This window comes from Cavia porcellus, unplaced genomic scaffold (assembly GCF_034190915.1).
Source record: "Cavia porcellus strain 051 isolate PalLab524CR breed Dunkin Hartley unplaced genomic scaffold, mCavPor4.1 scaffold_5, whole genome shotgun sequence".
In the NCBI taxonomy this organism is placed as follows: domain Eukaryota; kingdom Metazoa; phylum Chordata; class Mammalia; order Rodentia; family Caviidae; genus Cavia; species Cavia porcellus.
Genome location: NW_026947488.1, coordinates 97,971,566 through 97,992,163, shown reverse-complemented (window position 1 = coordinate 97,992,163; position 20,598 = coordinate 97,971,566). Strand labels below are relative to the sequence as shown.

At 43.1% G+C, this 20,598-nt stretch overlaps 1 protein-coding gene across 1 annotated transcript; it reads left to right on the top strand.

The window, feature by feature from the left end:
- Positions 1-2,713: 2,713 nt before the first annotated feature.
- Positions 2,714-18,810, top strand: Hsd17b13 (hydroxysteroid 17-beta dehydrogenase 13). Its single transcript, XM_003469378.4, has 7 exons — positions 2,714-3,073; positions 5,217-5,324; positions 6,629-6,760; positions 8,874-8,980; positions 9,866-10,003; positions 12,664-12,780; positions 17,721-18,810. Exons 1-7 carry the CDS (start codon positions 2,864-2,866, stop codon positions 17,809-17,811), a joined length of 903 nt encoding a protein of 300 aa, XP_003469426.1. The 5' UTR covers positions 2,714-2,863; the 3' UTR covers positions 17,812-18,810.
- The last annotated feature ends 1,788 nt before the right edge of the window (positions 18,811-20,598 follow it).

The following is a 20,598-nucleotide window of genomic DNA, read 5'->3' as shown; positions in this document are numbered from 1 at the left end:
GCCACAACACCACTGTCAGGGAAATATGTCATCCCTGCTAGTACCGCATAAGTGCTTCTCTGTGCGAAGGCCCAGGTCAGCCCTGGAAGCCAGCTATGCTCCTCAGCTCCTAAACACAGTGGAAAAGTTCAGAAACTCTGGAGCATGTACCTGGTCAAGCTGGAGGTCCTTGTAAATAAAGCATTCTTTGAGCTTGCTTCGATGAGGAAAGAAAAAGACTTTCCCTGCCACATCTGTGTTCATTGCAGAGAATCACACTTCCAGCAAGCACCCAAGCCAAAGGCCTGCAGTTATACCTGCCTTCTTTTGTCTCACCTTGCCAAAATTACTATTAGATTTATTTTTTAACAAGAATTTAAACAACATTAAATTCAACAGCCATCGCCATTGGTTTGGTGACTCCATATCACAAATGTAAGATCAGTCGCCATCCCCTCATTTGGGTCTCCAGGGTGGGTCACTCTCCACAACTCCAGACATGTGTCCAGCTGCCTTCCTGAAATCTGCACTGGGGAGGACCAACAGCATTTCAAGGGGAAGAGAAAACAGACGCAGTTCAGAAAGCCTTTCTGTTTAATAAGATCCTGAACCCTATAGGTAAATTTCTCTTACTTGAGAAACTTTGACTGAGGGGAGCTTTGTACTAAAATATGATATGGAAAAAATTAACGGCAAAGTCAAGGTACTTTCATTCCCTTCAGAAGAACACAGCTAGGGGCGGGGGGTTTAATTCTGCAGCACAAGTGCCTGCTTGTGAGTTCAATCCCTGGTACCAAAAGCAAAAAAACACAGCCAACTGACAACATAATTGGAGTAAATGAATCTTGTTTATGAAAATTTTTACTTACGAAAATATCCTGGAATGAACGATCATCAAACTAAAAACTTCAAAACTTGGGGAAATCAAGGCAGATCGTGTATTTCTGGTATCACTGAACTGAACAGGTCACAGTGCTAGGAAACACACAAACAAACCAAAGACAGTTTTCCCAGTGCCTCCCAGGCTGACCATGTCCAGCATCCACACTATTTAAAAGCATCAACCCTTTCACTCTCCCAGTGTTTCTTAGTTCTTGAATGATGCAAATACCCTGAAGCTAATAATCTAGGCCTCACTTGGGGATATTAAAGCTGCTTTTCAGAAGTCTCTCAACGGTGTGAGTTTGACACAGCACTGACCTTAACTCTGCATACGCAGTCAGACTTTCAGCCTGGAACAGATCTCTGCCTTGCAGCCCAGAGCAAGGCCTCATTCAACCCCCGTATTAATATTTAACAGCTCCATGTAAATACCTCTGCAAGCCTGCACCCAAAATGAGGTAGTCAAGAATTAATTTTAAGGGCTGGGAATTGAGTTCAGTGGTGCAGCACCTCCCCAGAAAGTGTGAGGTCCTGAGTTTGATTCCCAGCCAAAGAAAACCAACCAAACAAAAACAAAACAAAACAAAACAAAACAAAAAACCCCACAAGAATTCATTTTAAATAGAGAACCCTCAAGGTTCAATCTGAAATGTCAGTCACGTGCCCTCTCTGCAGTGTGGCATTGTAGGCACCTGCTGGGTGTCTCGAGCTCAGCTCCCCTGACATGGGGTTCACTAACACCTGGTTCCAGTGTGCAGTGCTGACCCAGGCACTGCAGGGGCTATGTCCGTCCTGGCTACCAGAAGCTGTTATAGGCTCAATATGTTCCTTCAAATTCATCCACTGAGCTCCCAGCCCTCTATGAGATGACGTCAGAACCCGGGCCTCTGGGAGGTGCGTCCTCCTGAGAGCGTGGCCATGGGGCAATCCTCAGCAAAACCCTGAAGCCTTCTCTCTCCTGTGCCAGTGAGGCGCGGTGGAAAGCCAGCCATCTGGGAACCAGGAAGCCAGGCCTCATCCGACAGAAGCTGTGCCCGCACATGGGTCTTGGACTTTGCAGCCTCCACAGCAGGAAAAATGGGTTTCTTGTTTACAAGCCCCGAAGTCTGCTGTAGTTCCAACCACTGGCACAGATGAGACAGAAGCCATCACTTTTGAGCTGAGGCTTATGACTGCTGGTCTAACGCTCTTTCCAGGGTTAGAACAAAGGGAATTGTTTTGTGGAACCTACAGTCTCCCACAAACACAGAAGGTTTCAGAGAACTGAGAGCCACAGGTGAGATGGTCAGCAGTGGAAGCACAGCACGGACACTGGGTCTTTGTGAACACGTGGACCAATGGTGAGGGTTTGCTGACCTGTGTGTTAGGTGGTTTTTAGGGTGCTATCTCTACTTTATCCTCTTTCCTCCATAAAAAAGAAACACACGCATATACACACACGGTTCACAGAAAACTACCTACAGAGTCAGGCAGGTGGCATACACTCGTACTCCAGATACTTAAGAGGCTGAGGCAGGAGGGCCACTGGCTCAAGTGTAGTCTGGCAAACCTGGCAAGATGCTGCCTCAAAATAAAACGAAAAGAACTGCAGAAGCAGATCAGTTGCGGTTTCTTATGTAGCTCGCACAAGCCCCTGGGATTCAATCCTCATCCATGCAAAAAGAAAGGAAGAAGGAAGAGAAACAAAGAAAGGATGCCAATCAGCGGCTAGCTGATACAATACAGTACCTGGATAAGTGTTTTTAGAGCACTTGTGGCGAAGCAGGTACACAACTGCTTCTCAGATAAGCAGGTCCAAAGTGCGCATCCCCCTGGTGCTCCTGTGATCCAAGCTGTCGCTGGCAGTTGAGATCACAAGAGCCTGAGTGTGTGTGACCCATCAGAGCACAGCTGGCCCAGCCCCATCTCTGCTGGCCACCACACAGCTCCTCCCAGCCCCGGGCAGAGCCATCTCTTCCCCAGGACTGCGCAGGACAGAGCCTCAGGACAAGGACACAGCACCATGAACATCATCTTGGACCTCCTCTCGCTCCTGTTCATCATCACCTACGCCTACCTAGAGTCCTTGGTGAAGCTTTTCATCCCCCGGAGAAAGAAGTCTGTGGCCGGGGAGATCGTCCTCATCACCGGAGCTGGGCATGGAATCGGCAGACTGACCGCCTACGAATTTGCAAAACGGAAAAGCAGGCTGGTCCTGTGGGACATTAACAAGGTACTGCGTGTGTCTGCCCGTCCTGTCAGGTCACCAAGCACACAGGCCACTTCTGTAAATCACTCGGTTTAGCCTCTGCTTATCTTTGCATGACTTTGTTTCAAACTTTGTTAGTCTCCAGAGTCTTATTAATACGTGCATCAAGACAGTTAGAGGAAGGGCACATGCCCAAGATGGAGTGGTGGGTTTTATGTCTTAGTGTGCAGGTTTATAACCAAAGATGCAGAGCTGGGCTCTTTGCAAGCTGCTTAAATTAGAGGTCACACACTTCTTCTCAGCCTTGGTTCTGTTATCTCTGAAGCGGGCGTGATATTCTCTGGAGTCGGTAAGTGATAGGTAAGGACTAAATCCAGCCCATGGATGGCCTGGTGAGCTATGAGTGACTTTTAAATGGTTATTAAAACAAAACCCACAGAAACCCCTGTAGTTTTCCTCACCCATAATCTTGAAATATTTACTATGTGGCTGTTTGCAGAAAATGTTTGCCAACTCTTGGGAAAGAGGATGAAGTAATGACTATTTTAAATGCCTGCAGTCACACCTGGCAGGCGGTTAACTGAACATTGTGTTAAGACCTGTGTGCAGAATCCACTTTAGGAGCACAGTGGAGCTGATGTCCCTGGAGTTGAATTCAGAGCCACATTTCACTTCCAAAACCACCAGGCATGCACTGTGCCATGTGCCAGCTCAGTAAAAGGAGAATTTCTGATTCTGCAGTCGTGCGTCACGCAAACAAAGCTTTGATTATCAAGCTTTCTACGACGTCAAATCTGAAGACAGAGGGAGAGCAGTCATGCTTCCTGCTGTCTGGCAGTCAGTCGGCAAGCGCCCACCTGGGGCCAGTCAGGGAAAGACCTTCCGGCCTCTCCTTTCACCCCTCACAACCCTCTGAGGCTCATGGGAGGGGACTGGCTTTGTCCCTGTGGCCCCAATCTATGCTAAAGTCTGTTCTGTGGGGTTCCAGGTGGCTGCAACCAGGCCTGCTCCCCCAGAGTGAAACAGAGAGGCCTTGAGAGGCAGCGCTAGTCTTTGCCTTTTGCGGTAGCCCCCAAATTCCAGCGCCCCTCCAGCATCGCAGGACACTGAGCATCCTGTCCTTTTCACCACAGAGTTTACAGATTGTGAAGGAAACAACACAGTCAAAACCTTGTTGTAAAATTTGCCATATGTACAACTCCAAAAGGAGCCTCCTCTTCCAGAAATGTATTTTGAGAAGCACTGGACAATTCTATCTTAGAAAACAGATCTTGGAATCCAGGTTGAAAAAAAAAGTTGTTTTGTCTCCACATCCCTGATTCAAAGGCAAGATTATTACCTAAGTGAGAATTCATTCAGCAGCCCTGGGCTATTTCACTGCAAGCCACCAGAACAATATACTGTTGTCAGCCTTCCAGCACTCGGGAGGCTGAGGCAGGAGGATCACTGCAAGTTCAAGGCCAGTTTGGGCTACAGAGTGAGTTCAAAACTAGTGTAAACTACAGAGGCCCTGTCTCATAAAAACAACACATGGCTGTGTCCTGAGGTGGACCCATGATCTGCTTATGCTCATGTCTCTCAAATCAGGATTCCTCTTTCCCTGTCCTTGACAGAAGCCCATATCAGAATACTTGAGACAAATACCAAGGGCAGCCGGCATAGTTTAGAATTACTAGTTTAGAATCGTAAGTTGTGCTTAGTGCCATACACCTATGATTGCAGTGCTCAAGACAGTGAGGCAGGAGGACCATGAGTTCAGGGCCAGCCTAAGACAGAACTGCTGCTCAGCACTCTGCATCCTGTTACTTCGTTAGTGCTCAGTGTGTGTCCAGGAATCACTGAATCTTCTTTCCTCACTGTCCCTCAGAGAGCCACAGCTGCAGGCCAGGACAGTAACTGCCTCTGAGACCCTGCCTCCCACAGAGCCTCCAGGCCAAGATAAAATGCTGAGAAATAGAAACAGAGAGGCATTTTCTTTGCTTTTTCTCTCATGCTCAGCTGAGCATCTCCAGCAGAAAAGTCAGGTGTAATCCAATTGCAGGTGAGGCAAGCACCCCTCAAGGAAATTTTGCCACACTAAGGAGGCCATTTAGATATCTTTAGAAAAACTGCCTGGCCAGTGTTTTCTCCTCCGCCCTTCCCTAAACTCTGGTTTTCCCAATGACAGCAAGGCGTTGAGGAAACAGCAGCCGAATGCAGGAAGCTTGGGGCCACCGTGCACGCCTACGTGGTGGACTGCAGCGACCGGGAGGAGATCTACAGCTCGGTGGCCCAGGTGAGCCTTCCCCTGGCCTGGCACCTCAGAGGCCTTGTGGCTGTCCCTCGCGGGCACCGAATCCCACCCACCTGCTTTAAGGTAGACTGCAGCCTTTCAGCAAAACAGCAGCGCGACGGGAGCACTGATACGCTGCCCCTCTGCGTGGCATCTGCTGTGCTCTGCCCTCACTTGTGCCTCGCTGTGTTTAAGTGGTGCCTCAGAGCAGCTGGCAAAATATTTACCACGGGGCGAAATGGGCTGCTTTCTAGTTTTTAGTCATATTTTGCAGTCATTTTGTCACTTTAACTGGTTCTTTCATGAGGTTTATTTTGATGTTAATTTAGTCTTCTACAGAAAGTGTAATATTAATAATAATTACCACCACTTTCCAAAGAGTAAACATCAAGTACTCACAGTGAGTCACTAATACACTAGGCATTCTTTAATTCAGTGATTCTATAATCCCATTTTATAGATAAGCAAATTAATGGTTGGAAAAATTAAACAGACAAAGATCATGCAGCTCACATGTGGTGGAACTCAGTCAGCATTTTCAAATGATTTGATGAAAACTTACCAATCTAGCAACACAATTTTTGATTGCTACGTATTTGTATTATACAATGCATTCATCATGGGCAGCCAGCACATGTACATAAGACAACTCTATTCTTTTCCCCTCTTTTCACTATTGCTGTTTGTTCTACTAGCATTTTATTTATTTATAAGATTTTATCAAGTTAGTCATTATAAACATGTATTAATAGCCAGACTAACAGGCCAAAAAACACAAAAGATAAATATGATAATTATACCAGATCAACTACACTTTTAGAGTCATGGGCCATGCCGGATTAAAATAATTTTTTCTCTCTTTTTTTCCTTATTGTCTATCTTTTATTTTGCATTTTATTTATATTTTGAGTTTCTCATAAAAGATAAACTGTGCAATAGTTAAATTTGTGTATCTGATTTATTTTTACTTAACATTATGGTCTCATTTTTCTACAAATGGCTAACGATTCTCCTATCAGCAGCTATTAATTATATTTCATTGATAAGCTTTCAAAATTCATGATATACCGAGTCCTGAAATCTACAAGTTAAAAGAAAAAGTGGGGTCCCTGGGTTTCATCTCAGTACTACAAAAAATGATGGCAATTTTCCCTGTACACCCGCTGTGTGACCTGGAAGCTCTAAGCCTAAACTCTGAGAGACCTCACCTAGTAAAATTTAAAAAAATCTAATCCTTGATGACAGCAGTCCTAAAACCTGAAGTTTGTATAACACGCCCAATGAATGCATTCTCTGAATTTTCAAAGGTCAAGAAAGAAGTAGGTGACATAAGCATCTTGGTGAACAATGCTGGAGCAATATATCCAGCGGACCTTCTCAGTACCAAGGATGAGGAAATCACCAAGACGTTTGAGGTCAACATCCTCGCACACTTTTGGGTGAGTGTGAGTCGGTGAGTTCATCTTTGAAGACACATGAAGTTCATAGTCAAGTTCATCTACTTCTGAGTAGGAAACTGGCTAAGTATTTTCGTAAATCAGGGCTCGTCTAATTTGGTTGGGTAGAAAAACCACAGAGGCCCTCACAGAGGGCACAAGGTGAGCGGGGCACCACACCCCAAAGTGTAAACCACTGGTCTCTTATTGTGTCCAACACAAATCCTAGCAGGCACCCGACCCCAGGTTTGCTGAGGGGCTCATGGTTCACCTTCTTAATGCAGCAGAGGAAATTACACACTGCATGCCTATAAGCAGCCTCCTTTCCTGGGGTTTAAAACTGAAGGACAGCAGAGGTAGTACTCAGAGGTATGCAGACGATGGGCACTTTTCGGGGGTGGGGGGGAGAACTCTCAAATAGGTCCTAGACCCATGGGATACTGGACTTGGAAGTGACTCCAGAAACCTCTTGAACTTGGGTTTGGTTTCGTTGGGTTTGGTTTATGTGCAGCACTGAGGATTGAACCCAGGACCTTTGCACTGAGCTACATGCCCGGCCCTTTTTTTTAATATTTGAAACAGAGACTTGCTGAGCTGCTAAACTGCTTAAACTTGCAATCCTCCTGCCTCTGCCTTCCAGAGTACTGAGATTACTATGTCTGGTTTAATTAGTTACTTTTGTGGGAGACTGAACACAAATTTCAACTCTCCTGGTCAAATTTCTACCGCCCTGATAGAAAAAATTTATCTTCTTAGCCAGGTGTGGTGGCATACTCCTGTAATCCTAGTATTTGGGAGGCTGAGGCAGGAGGATCATTGCAAGTTCAAGACCAGCCTGAACTGCATAGTGAGACTCTCTCAAAGAGACAAAAAAAAATTATATTCGAGGCCTCAATATTAGTATAAAATCTAGAGCAGCTCTGCATTTTCTTTCTTTCACTTTTTGGTTTTTTGAGACGAGGTCTTGCTGTATAGCGCAGGCTGATCTTGAACTTGTGGCTATCCTCTTGCCTCAGTCTCCCGAGTGCAAGGATGACAGGCATGCACCACCATGTCCGGTAACCCTGGATTCTTGAAGACAGAAGGAAAAAGTAAATGTGTGTCCCTACTTTACCCAGCCCCCCGGTAATATGAGCTGGTTATCACGCTCACCAAACTACAGAGACCTCATATACCACTTATCTACAGCTGCAAAACAAATTATACCAAAGTTTTCAGCACTCTGCGAAGCCAAAGTAGGAGAATCACACATTTGAGCCCAGCCTGGAAAATTTAACAAGACCCTATCTCAAAATATAAGTGGGAAGGGCTGGGGATGCAGCTCAGGGGGAGGCCCTGCTTTCAATCCCCAGTACTGCCCCCCTCAAAGGCAGCAAAAAATAAGCAATCTCCTCTCACAGCCTGTGGGATGGGGATCTGTGGCTTGGTTTGGCAGCTCTGGCTCTACAGATTTGCATAGGGTCTTATGTAAAAATGCTGCTGTGATTTGTGAAGCATTACGTTTTTTTGGAGAAAAAGACTTGTTTCCTGGAACTTACATATACAGTATGTAATATTACAAATAGGGAGAGAGGGGTAACAGCTGAGGGCAATGTAGCCCTCATAGCTTGTCCCACTCACCTGTGTCAATTACAGGTCCATTCATTCATAGGAATGAAAAAGCTCAAAATCAAGCACAGTCACACAGTACCATAGTATTTAGCGCGCCCCTCTATTCCTGAAAACTGAGCTCCTTGATCTTATACTCAGAGCTGGGGTTACAGCTCAGTGGTAAAGTGCTTGCTTAGCACATGTGAGGCACAAGATTTGAACTCCGTCACCACAAAAATGATAACAATAATGTTCACCTGACACCCACAAAGGCACTCTCTGGTCCCTCCTGAGGGCAGCAGGAACGGTAAGATGGGGTCCTGGCACCACATTCAACAGCGCCCAATCCACGCAGTTTGCTTTTGCACTTCCGGCTTTTGAATAGAAGTGGTGTGGACTCCTGACTAGCATTTCATTCCACTGTAAAAGCCTCTCAAATGCCATTCCATCTCAAGAAAAGCCAGGTGTCTCGTCTGGAGACCTGATGCCTGTGTTGCTGTTTCTCTTTTTTTGCATTGACCTGAAGATCACGAAAGCACTTCTTCCATCCATGATGAAGAGAAATTACGGCCACATTGTCACAGTGGCTTCGGTGTGTGGCCACGGCGTGATTCCTTACCTCATCCCATACTGGTGAGCTTTTCCTGCAGGCACAGCTGTGTATTTCTGTACTTTAAAGAGGTTAGGCATCAGGTTCCAATGCTCGCGGCATGGTAATTTGGATTTGCAGAATGTATACACGAGGGTACACTGATTTTTAAATGATTTCCAAAGCAATGAAATTGATAGTAATTTTATTTCAAAAGGTTTTAGATTCCTCAAAACTTTGTAAAGCAGTGGAAGGAAAGAGTCAGGTCAAGTATATTTCTGTTCTACCCTGGAATGGCAGGGTAAAAGAAACAGGGAAAACACAGACTTAAGCAAAGCATACAGAAGTTAAAATGAAAATAGACACCATGATGTAGGTACCCCAAACCAATATAAGCCACCCACAGTGGCTTTGGATCAAAACCTTTTCCAGTGTGACTATACTATGGCTGTGTGTGTGTGTGTGTGTGTGTGTGTGTGTGTGTGTGTGTGTAGCAGAGACAGAGATACAAGGTCTTTATGGAACTCACCCAAAGACACAAAACAAAATGGCAGAGTCAAACTTCAGATGTAGACATAAATCACACAGCTGCACGCAATATACCCAAAGTTCCCTGGTGCCCAACAAAGTTAAGATCCAAGTGACAAATGGCAAGTTGAAGTGGGGATGTCACTCAGGTGTAGAGCACAAGTTTGGCATGTTCAAGCACTGGGCGCAATCCCCAGCCCCTGAAAGAAACTGGACAGAATCAAAATTCTGTTTATTCATATGTGAAAATGAATGGCCACTTAGCCTCTTGGAAAAATCCCAAGTACACAGTTCGGGGCGGGGGTCTCATTCTAAAGTCACCCCTCCCTGCCTTCTCACAGAAAGCTGATAACAGTGCCTCATGGACCCGTAGCTAAAGGTGATTGATAATTCTCTTCCAGCTCTAGCAAATTTGCTGCGGTTGGCTTCCACAGAGCTCTGACTGCAGAACTTGAAGCCTTGGGGAAAACCAGTATCAAAACCTCATGTCTTTGCCCAGTTTTTGTGAACACCGGGTTCACCAAAAACCCAAGCACCAGGTAAAGTCAAAATCCGTTCAGGATGGGAGCAGAGCTTAAGAAGTTCGTAACAACCATAGGAGAAGGTTGTAGGCAGACCAGCTGAAAAAAATGGAGAAACAAAATATATTCTTCCATATTCATGTTATTGTATTAGTTTTTAAGTTTCCCTTTGCACTTAAACGAAGTGGATAAACACCTGAGGGACTAGCAAGAGTGTTTGGCTGCCCACAAATCGGGCAACGGGTACTTCTTTGTGTCCAGGAGAACAGTCAACCCACACCCCAGTGGGTTGACCAGTAGGCATGGCCAGGGTTGTGGGTGGGAATGGGGGTCATCTACACAGGAGTGGTGTCTCCAAGGTGAATGCTACCTAGCATCCCTCTGACAGCTCATCCTCTTCCAGTACAGTCTATGGAATGGCAGGGGTGTGTGCCCTTCTTATAATCCACAGCACTGGCCACCCTGCTCATGTAAAGCACACTAACATTTTCCAAACTTGCCAGAAATAAATGTTCAGCAGTTCTTCCTGAGAGATTCTGACTCAGGAGGCTGAGGGAGCTTAGGGGCAAGGTGTGGTATTCTGTTTTGCTGCATTTTAGGAGCACACCAGGCAAGTCCAGAAGCATGTTTAGAAAACACTGGTCTCCATACTCACAGGTGAAATAAATCAGGAACACATGTGTAAACATTGTATTGTCTCATGAGAAGTGGAAACATATGTACATGTATATTTGTATGTATATAAAAATAGCTAAGATAGCTATACTACTGATTTCTCTGAGTTCGTGAAAGAGAAAGACTTGTGCTGGTGTTGTTCAAACAATTGAATGCAGATGTCTTGTGCTCTGGGTGAATGATTTGGGGATGACAACCCGACTGACATCTTTGAAATTTTTATTTATTTATTTTATTTTTCACTCTTTGAAATAAAATGGAATTGAAAAAAATAAAAATAAGATAAAATATTAAAAAGAAAGAAAGAAAGAAAGTGCTGGTCTGTAGAACATACCCTTGGGCGTGTGATGACTGTTTGATTGTTAAAAATGCAAGTGTTGCTAGGGGCAGCAAAAGATCAATCCTGAGGTCCTTAGTCAAAGTGGATAGCTGCAAGAACTTTGTCTCAGTGAGAGGATCTGAGACCACCACAGAGGAAAAATGTGTCCAGAGAGAGGAAGCAGAAGAACATAAAGGTGGAATCGAAGCCCTGAAACTCAGTCCTTAGCTTCAGACCTGGGTCTTCTGCTGTGGGTTAACAACGTGAATTCAGCTTGCCTGGCAGAATACCAGTTCTGACTGAACGGAATTTGTTCTAAATATAGCTAACTGATGTTCTTAAACTCGGCTACCTTAGAGCCTGTTGAGCGTAGGCTCAGTTAGCTACTGCAGCTGGAGTCTCCGCCTGCACTGGAGTCTTTTGTAGACCTTAGACTCAGCGCTGTTTAAGACCTCGTGTAAACCCCAACATACCACAGCAGCTGCCAGCTGTTCTCTTAAGGGGGAAAGTAGAAAAATTCTTCTTCTGAGTACTCAGGTGTGGAGTCTAAGAAGCCTTCCAAAAGTCTCTGGCACTCTTGGAGAAGGCACAGTAGATGAGAAAAGTACAGGTAATGTGACCTTGGCTGGTCGGGTTTGAGGGTAACCCAGGGGCAGACAGGCAGACAGTTTCAGGACGGTTCTCACCGAGGTTGTGGGCTTCTGAATTTTCTTCACAAGGGCAGACATGGATGTGCTAATGACAGTTTGGCCCTGAGACTGGGCTGAAGACATCAGGTAAATAGAAAGAGAAAAGAAAGAACTCAATAATTTAGAAAAATATTAGTTTGCATTATTCTCTGCTGGCTTGCCATGCAATGCCATGGAAATGATGTACATAACAATCTACAGTAAGCCGCAGAGTATCTCAGGGGATGAATTTTAAGCTTCCCGCTCACCTAACTGCTCTAACCACTTCAATCCACAGCTAGATGCCTTAACTTCGGCACATTTTAAATCCATTTACACTTTAATTTTCTGTCATCTGCACTGTTGGGCCATTCTATACTGTGCCTGTGGTTATGAGTGTTTGTCAAATTAGTCTTTAGTTAGGGAAGATTCTAATATGCAAATCTTAAATTCCCATTAAACTAAGATAAGCACGTCAGAGGCAAATCTCAAGTATTAAATGCCCTCTAAACAAGCTCTCTGGAAAGCCCCCACAGAGAGAGGGTGCACTTAGCTAGAGAATACTCTCTCCCCAGCAGGCTGTGAGATGTCACCTGTCCCCTTCTCGTCCCGTGATTCATCCTACCCACTCTCCTTTGTTCTCCGGGCCCTCTGTTGCCTACCATCTTATGCCTCTCCACTATTTTCTTTTTGGTTTTGGTAATGAATTGAACTGAGGAACTCGGGCTTGCTGGGCAGGTGCTATGCCACTGAGCTATATCCCAGGCCTCTGTCCACTATTTTGATATTTTTAATGGGTAAGCTAAGAAATATTCCTACTGGGTAGAAAAGTATAAGACTGTAATACCAGACACCAAACTAGTATGTGGAGGAAGGCGGAGCTAGCATTTGTACTGTGAATCCAGAAATGTGTTAATTCTAGATCATGGTGAGCAGGTAGGTTAATCCCCAGCACTTAAACAAAAAACTAAATGAAATTTTAAAACCAGGAGTAACTTTTTTCTTTGTCATTACAGGTTGTGGCCTGTGTTAGAGACAGACGATGTCGCAAGAAGTCTGATAGAGGGGATACTCACCAATAAGAAAATGATTTTTGTTCCATCCTATCTCAGCATTTCTCTGATACTGGAGAAGTACGTACCACACAGAATTCCTAGGATGCTAAAACACAAATGGGACTATTATCGGGGACCGCTGTGGAAGTTGCTATGGAAACCCTGCATCCCAGGAGTGCATGGTGACATGGCTTCCATATTGCTTCACTCTTCTATTAGTGCCTCACCCCTAAAGAAAGGGAAGGATTCCTTTTTCCACTCTAGCTACCATCTCTGTCCAGTCCTTGTTGAAGACTGTCCAAGCTGAATCAGTGACAGTTCAAAAAGAGAACGGTATAGTGAAGTAGTTCATACGCGCTCAACTTTTTAAAAGCCTTCTGGGATTTTGGTTGAGAATGCATTGAATCTGAAAACCAACTGGAGGAAAGCTGATCTAGCATAACCATAGTGAGTCATCCAGTCCTAGAACACACCATATCTCTCCTTATATTACCTTCTGTGAAGTCTGTAGGCAGCATATTGTGGTATTTGGTGTGGAAGTCTTACAGGTCTTCCATCAAACTTATTCCAACATATATCATGGTTTTGATACTATTGCTAATGGCATTATTGGTATATGTTTGTGATACATAATAAGCGCATTCATCATGTGGAATTGAATTATACATATTGTATCTTGATCCTTTCTACTTCCCATACTAGTTTATATCCCCACCAACATTAGAAGAGTTCCTTCTCCCCCACAAGCTCCCCAAATCTTGTTGTTTTTTCTTTTAATTCCTGATGTTCACCATTCTTTCTGGGCTAAGATGGAATTTCAATGTTGTTTTGATTTGCATTTCTCCAGTGGCCAAAGATGTTGAACACTTTCGTGTTTATTGGGTGCTTGTATCTCTGTTTTGGGAAGTGTCTATTTAATTCAGCTGCCCATTTTTTGATCTGGTCTTTTATTTGGGAGTGTCTCTGAGTCCTCTGTATAACCTAGATAACAATCCTTTATCAAAGGAGTAGCTGGCAATTTTTCCTCCATTCCATAGGTTGTCCCTTCTCTCTGGTTATTTTCTTTGCTGTACAGAAGCTTTGAAATTTGGTGTAATTCCATTTGTTAATTCTTTGTATTATTTCTTGTGCAGTTGGGGTTCTGTTCAGAAAGTCCTTGCCTAGGCTTATCACCTCAGAACTTTTACCTAATTCATCTTCCAGCAGATTTAGTGTTTCTGTTTTCACATCTAAGTTTTTGATCTGTTTTGATTTGATTTTGGTACAAGTTAGAGTCTCTCTAAGTGACCCAGGGTGTCCCCAACCTTGCCACCCTTCTGCTCCAGCCTCCTGAGTAGCTGGATTTATAGGTGTTGTGTACCACCTGGCCAGCTTCCTTAAATATTTGCAATACTTAATACTTAAGTATTTGCAATACTTAAATACTAGCAAAGCCACTGGGTTGTGATTTTCTCAGTGAGGTTTTTAATTATAAATTTAATTTCCTTGATAACCAAAGGGATATTCCTACTTATTTATTCCTTGTGATGTATCTTCAAAGGAATTTTCCTATTTCACCTAAATTGTCAAATATAGTAGCATAATGTTATCTTACTATCCTTTATATCTTGTTTTTACTTTACTACATAATTCATCTATTCTGTGAAAAGTAACTAAATATACAGAACAAAACTTTCCCCTTTTAAAACTCATGTTACAGGACCAAGGACTTAGCTCAGTGACGTAAGTTCCTGCCTGGCGAGTGTGAGGTCATGAGTTTGAACCCTGGTACCAACAACAACCAAAAAAACTGTTACAAACCCATGTTATCACTTACATGTAAATACTACACAATTGGTTATTAGTCAGGTGTTAAGCCCAACATTGCATTTTTCTAACTGTTTAAGCAAAAAACCGAAAGTTTATCTGTTACTCCCTCCTGTGCCACCCATCCCAAATGACCATGGCAGGTGTCTGTCAGCTGTCCAAGATGTCTGGAGGAAGGAAATTGTTGCATTTGGGAGAGAGCTTTTTAATTTTCTGCCTCTCAAAAATATAAATATACAGAGTTGGGCCCTGCGTAGAACAAATCGATCAGCATCAGATCATTTCAAAGCAGACGCACAGCCCTGATGTAAGACACATTGTGGTTTCTTTATGTATCACATGGGCCTGTGTAAAGTTTGCGCTTGGATTTTACAGGCATCTTAATCCAGTCGGGTCGTGCTCCAAGCACGCAAGAGGAAGCGAACTGACGGTCATAAAGATCAGGCCTGTTTGACACAGCGATACAGGGAGAGAGCATAACCAGGGGGTGCCCAGCCTAGGGTACTTCTGCTGGCTAGCTGCGCATGCTTACGGGACCTGGAAGGTGGTGAGAAGTTTAGAGAACTAAAGGGCCAGGGTGAAAGGCTGCCTGGCCACCCTGGCAGAGCCCCCTGCCAGGTGCCCTGTGCACTGCCCTGGCCTCTGCGGGGCCTCAAACTTACCACTACGCGGTGTTGCCCTGCGAATCCGGCCGTGTCTGGCGTTTGTCCTGACCTTGCCTTGTGGGTCCCCTACACCTACTGATCAGTGTTTCTCCGGTTCTCCTGCCTTCAGCCTCTGCAAACCCCTGTTCCACCCTTTGATTCTGTGAATCTATTTTGGATACCTCGTAGGGTAAAATCACCCGTCATCCTTCTGTAACCCAAGTTGCAGAATTTCCTTCTTTTATGGGCCTGAATAATATCCCACGGTCTATATATCAAATTTTTTCAGAAACAGGCCTCTCTTTCTGGTAACTCCCTCCTGGGTACTGCTTTATTTGTTCCACACATCTCATATTGTTTTCATTTACAGTCTGTTCTAAATATTTTCTAATTTCTTTTGTGTATGATGGACTATGTAGAGGCATATCTTTTTGTTTCTATATTTGGGTATTTCCTAGAGATCTTTCCATTATTAGGTTCTAATGTGAGTCATTAGATGACCTGAATATTTTAAGTTTATTGAGATACGCTTTAGGGCCCAGAGCATGGTGTGTTTTGGTAAGTGTTCCATGGGCACCTGGAAAGTATGAATATTCTACTGCTTTTGAGTGTTCTAAAAATATTAATTAGGTCAAATTAGCTGACAGAGTGGCTTAGCTATTCAATATCGTTACTATTTTTTGTCTACTTGTTCTATCAATTATTGAGAGCAACTCTTTGAAACATCCAACTACAATTATAAATTTGTCTGTTGGTCTTTGCAGTCTGTCAGTCCGTGCTTCCTATACTTAAAAGCACTGTCAATATATAAACAAATACAGGTTTATATCCCTTAGATTAATTGACTGCTTTGTCATTTTTAAATTATTTTGTTGATTCCTAGCAACATTCTTTACTTTAAAAAAAAAAAAAAGCAATAATGCCCTGATGGTAAACATGTTCTTTATACTTTGGTAGAGTCTTTCAAAATTTGTTTCTTATAACTAAAAAAATTCTTTTTCTTTTCAAATCTCTTCTGTCTCATGTTAACAAAGCCGATCAGCTTCCTCAGGTTAATTTTATCTTATGTTTTGATCCATCCTTTCACTTTTAGCTCATTTGTTCCCAGATGCTGTGTTTTCTTGTAGGCAGTATATAGTTGGATTTGCAGGGGGTTTAAATCCATTTGACAAGCTCTGCCTTTTAACTGAAGTAGTTAGACCATGTATATTTAATGTGATTATGACACGGTTGGATTTAAAGGTATGGTCTTGCTGTTTGTCACCTGTTTGTCTCAGAGTTTATATTATGCATTTTAACCTATCACAATAAAGTTTCTATGATATTATACTATTTCTTCTGTAGTCCAAGAATCTCACAATGAAAAACCTCCTGCTTTACTCTCCTAGACCCCAACTCCCAAGACTCACAAGACAGAAAGAATCCCATGAATTTCATTTTCTACAGAACTCAAACTGGCCATGTTAATGTGGAGAAATCCTACAATCACAGAAGACATTGCGTATAACCATCATCATAAACATATTTATGCTGATGAGCGTTGGGGAACAGAACCCCTGTATAAATAACAGGAGTCTCAAAAGCAGGTGTTACTGGGAAAACCAAGTGTTTTACACTTAACTCCTGTTACAGAGAGATACAGTTTTATGAGTAGAAGCAGTTACTTTGCGGGGGTTCCTTTGCGGGAGTAGTAGAAAGTCCTGCACAAGCTTTCTTCCTCCCTATGTGTCTCTCAGCCAGATCTTCCTCACCACTTTGCTCACCCACCAATCTTCCAACCCCTCACCAAGAGACACAGAACCAAATCTTGCAAAGTGATTTTCACCATGACTTTCTTGCAAGACACATTATTTCTGCCTCCTTCTGTTCACTCATATTCTTTCACCTTATCCATCCTCAAACATCAAGTTGTCCTTTTCAAGCACTCCACTGCTTTTCCAGCTCATGTTAATCCTCCTCACTGTTTCAGCCTGATATTTTTCAGTATCTGCCTAAAGCCAGCCAGTCAGCTAAATAATAGGCCTTTTGGAGACTGTAGCTATTTTTACCACTTCAGTTTATCTTTTTACATAATGCAGAATAGATATTCAGTGCGTACCTAAGAGAGGTACAGAGATGCACGGATGGATTCTTGTGCTTGTGAGCTCTTGGCGTGAAGATTAATTGACGGTTCCAGCAATAAGTTCAGAACTCCAGTTTTCAATCATTGATGACATAGATTTTATATAATTTTACTAAAATAAGACGCAAGAATAAGAAAAGTGTTATGGGGGCTGAGGATTTAGCTCAGCGGCATGAGCACCTGCCTTGCAAGCAGGCGGTCATGAGTTCAATCCTCAGTACCGATAAAAAAAAAAAAAAACCAAGCTTAAAAAATAAAAAAAGAAAAGTGTTATGGATCAGTCTTTCTTTTTGCTCTATGCATACAATATGAACTATTAATATTAAGGGAGACAGGGAGAGAAACAATACAAACAAATCTTGGGGTATTTAAAGGCTGACAACAAACAGGGATCATGTTATCAAAGGTTTTAAATTGAATTTTTTCTGCTTTTTTTCTTGATGTAGGTTTCTTCCTGAACGCGCCTTGGCAGCTATAAGTCGTATACAGAACATTCAGTTTGAAGCGGTGGTTGGCCACAAAACCAAGATGAAATGATACATTCCAGAGATACAGAAACATCCATGATTTACATCTAAGTGTAGAGTCAATGCTAATTCTTCTTCTCATACTTTCCCATGTTTTCATATTAAAACACTTTGGCATTAGCAGCAATCTCGACATGACTGTCTTCCTTTTTCCAGAAATACTACTATGAGGAATGAATCTCTACCGTTTATAAACAACAGTGTGTGGTGTTTTGTTATAACATCAGGAATAGACTAACACAGTGTCTATCAGACAGCCAAGCAGAAAAGTAATAAACATTTTTACACACATTTGAAGATTTGTGCAAATATTTTATAAAATAAATTACTAAATCTGGAAATGTTAGGTTAGCAGGTAAGATCATTAAAATTTTGGACACATACGAACAAGTTATCTCCAAAAGACATGTGTAATGATTTCTATTTTTTGGAAGATTCTGATGTTGCTCTAAATTGGTTCTTCATGGACAAACATGAAAATTTGGTCTTGCTTCCTTGATTTATAAATTAGAAATTTTTCCCTCACAATTCTTCCTCAGAGCTGAATTTTTCTGCATAGCATGGAAGTAAATAATTAAGCCATTTTGCTTACTTAACTGGGTGAGCCAAATATTTATACAGCTTTCAAGTTGTGAAATCTCACCACCTTGTTTTTTACTTTAGAGGTCCTTCAACGCATTTGGTTTTCATTTTACTCTGCTGAAACATGGCAACTAAAAAATCCAATTACAGACGTATTAGCTACACACAGTCCTCTCAGAGTAAACACAAGACTGTGTGCAGAGGAAAAAATCTTCCTGCTCTTTGTGGTTATTGTTCTTATTTGTCTGTTTAGTTTCTGGAGATTGAATCCAGCACCTTGAACATTGTAATAAGCAAGTTCTGTAGCACTAAACCTCATTCTCAACCCCAAACTTCCTGTCTTAATTCCATTTTTATTTTATTCTTTTATGAGGGAAGTTCACAGCCACGCCTGCAAACACAATAAATGTTATTTTGTTGTTGTTCAGTTTGGTTTTGGTTTTTTGTCTCTTTGAAACAGGGTTTCTCTATGCAGTTCAGGTTGGCCTGGAGCTCACTTTGTAGCCCACATTGGTCTTAAACTCGCAATGATCCTGCTGCCTCAGCCTCCCGAGTTCTGGGATTACAGGCTTGTATCACCATGCCTGGCAATAATTAGTTCTTTTGCCCAGTTCTCTCACATTTTTTCCATGTGTAAACTTATCTCTTACAAGTTCTAGATGAGTGTCTTAATGACAATCTCCATCTTATAATTCGCCCAAGGATCCTTGCTCCTGCCAAAATACCAGGCTGGGCCTCCACCACAGTATGCAGACCTTAGACAAATGGTTTTTTGCAGGGCTTCTGTCTGTATAGACATTTTGAATTCAAGTGTAGCATAAAACCCACGAGAAGATGTGCACATTGTGATTTTTTCATGATGACTTAGAAGAATGAGATTGTTTGTTTATTGTCTAATCAGTGTATGTAAAGGTTCTCTGTGGTAGCCAGGTGACAGCTCTTCGTGTCAGGTCCAGGAATAAGTTCTTTTGTTTTACTATTAGACGAATTATTTTTTGCCAGTTTCATACCTTTCAGCATAAGAAAGAGCAGTGCTGGCGTTAGTCATAACGCTATGGCTCTCTGATGTGTTCATGTGGAAGTGATGTGTATGTTCCCGTTGCTATACCTTGCTCCCATGTCTTTAATCTTTGTTACACCATAACAAAGATTTGGACCCCGAGTCACCCACTTGTGCTTGGTCACTCAGAATGTCACTGCATGTTTTGAAGATAACCACAGGTAACTACGGGAAACAGGGACACTTCTGATACCTACTCATGTTAAATTCGTCAATTTGCAGTGCTTTAACACAGCACACACCTTGCAGCTGTGCCTTGACTTGAACTCTGTAGGCCTCATCATCACATTCGTGGAATCGATGTCTTCCAGGTTCACCCACCACAAGGAAAGGATTCCAGGCAGAAGCAAGTGAGAGTCCTGTTTGTCAGGGAATGTCTTGCCCTCCTCCAGGGTGCATAATCAGCCAGAATGATCTGGTGTGTGGTACAGGGATAATCTCCAAAGCCTTCACAGCGTATTGGTGCACAAGGGACTGCTGGCCTGTGGTGCAGAGCTTGTAGGAGGATGTGTGACTGCCCTCAGCTCCGGTGGGAATGGGCACAAGCACATCTGATGCCTCCCCGTAGCTCTTGGATGTTCTGTATCGAAGGTGGCAACATCCTCAGAACACAGATAATGAGAGTAGGTGAAGCGATACACCCACGTGCATTAGCAGCACCTTAACCAGCCTAAGTCCCCAAATTAGACCTTTGTCCAACGTTTGTGAGAATCATTCAAAATCAGCATGGCACCATCGTTCGGAAAGCCCAGTTACACATTATCCTGCAAAAGAAATACCACACCAACCAGAAGAAGCAATCTGCTCACCAGGCCACCCTCCTGGAAATGGGCCCAATAGACACAAAGCCCCAGAGAGACAAACATGTGAGCCTTGCCTAAAAGAATTTTACAGCATATCAGTGCTCATTAAAAATAAAAATAGGAGCCAGGCATGATGGCACATGCCTGCAATCCTAGCATTTGGGAGGCTGAAGCAGGAAGACCATAGTGAGTACAAGGCCAGCCTGGGCTACACAGCGAGTTCAAAGGTAGTCTGAATGACATAGTGAGACCCTGCCTTAAAACACCTAAAGATAGTAATAATGATATTAGCCACGCAGGTGAGAATGAGAACCAAGGAGCTGACCCCTTGCCATGAGCCAGAGGCAACCAC

Coding starts and splice junctions, on each gene's coding strand:
- Hsd17b13 (XM_003469378.4), top strand. CDS start 2,864: ATGAACATCATCTTGGACCTCCTCTCGCTCCTGTTCATCATCACCTAC. Junction 6,761..8,873: donor ACATCCTCGCACACTTTTGG/GTGAGTGTGAGT, acceptor ATTGACCTGAAG/ATCACGAAAGCACTTCTTCC. Junction 8,981..9,865: donor CCTTACCTCATCCCATACTG/GTGAGCTTTTCC, acceptor ATTCTCTTCCAG/CTCTAGCAAATTTGCTGCGG.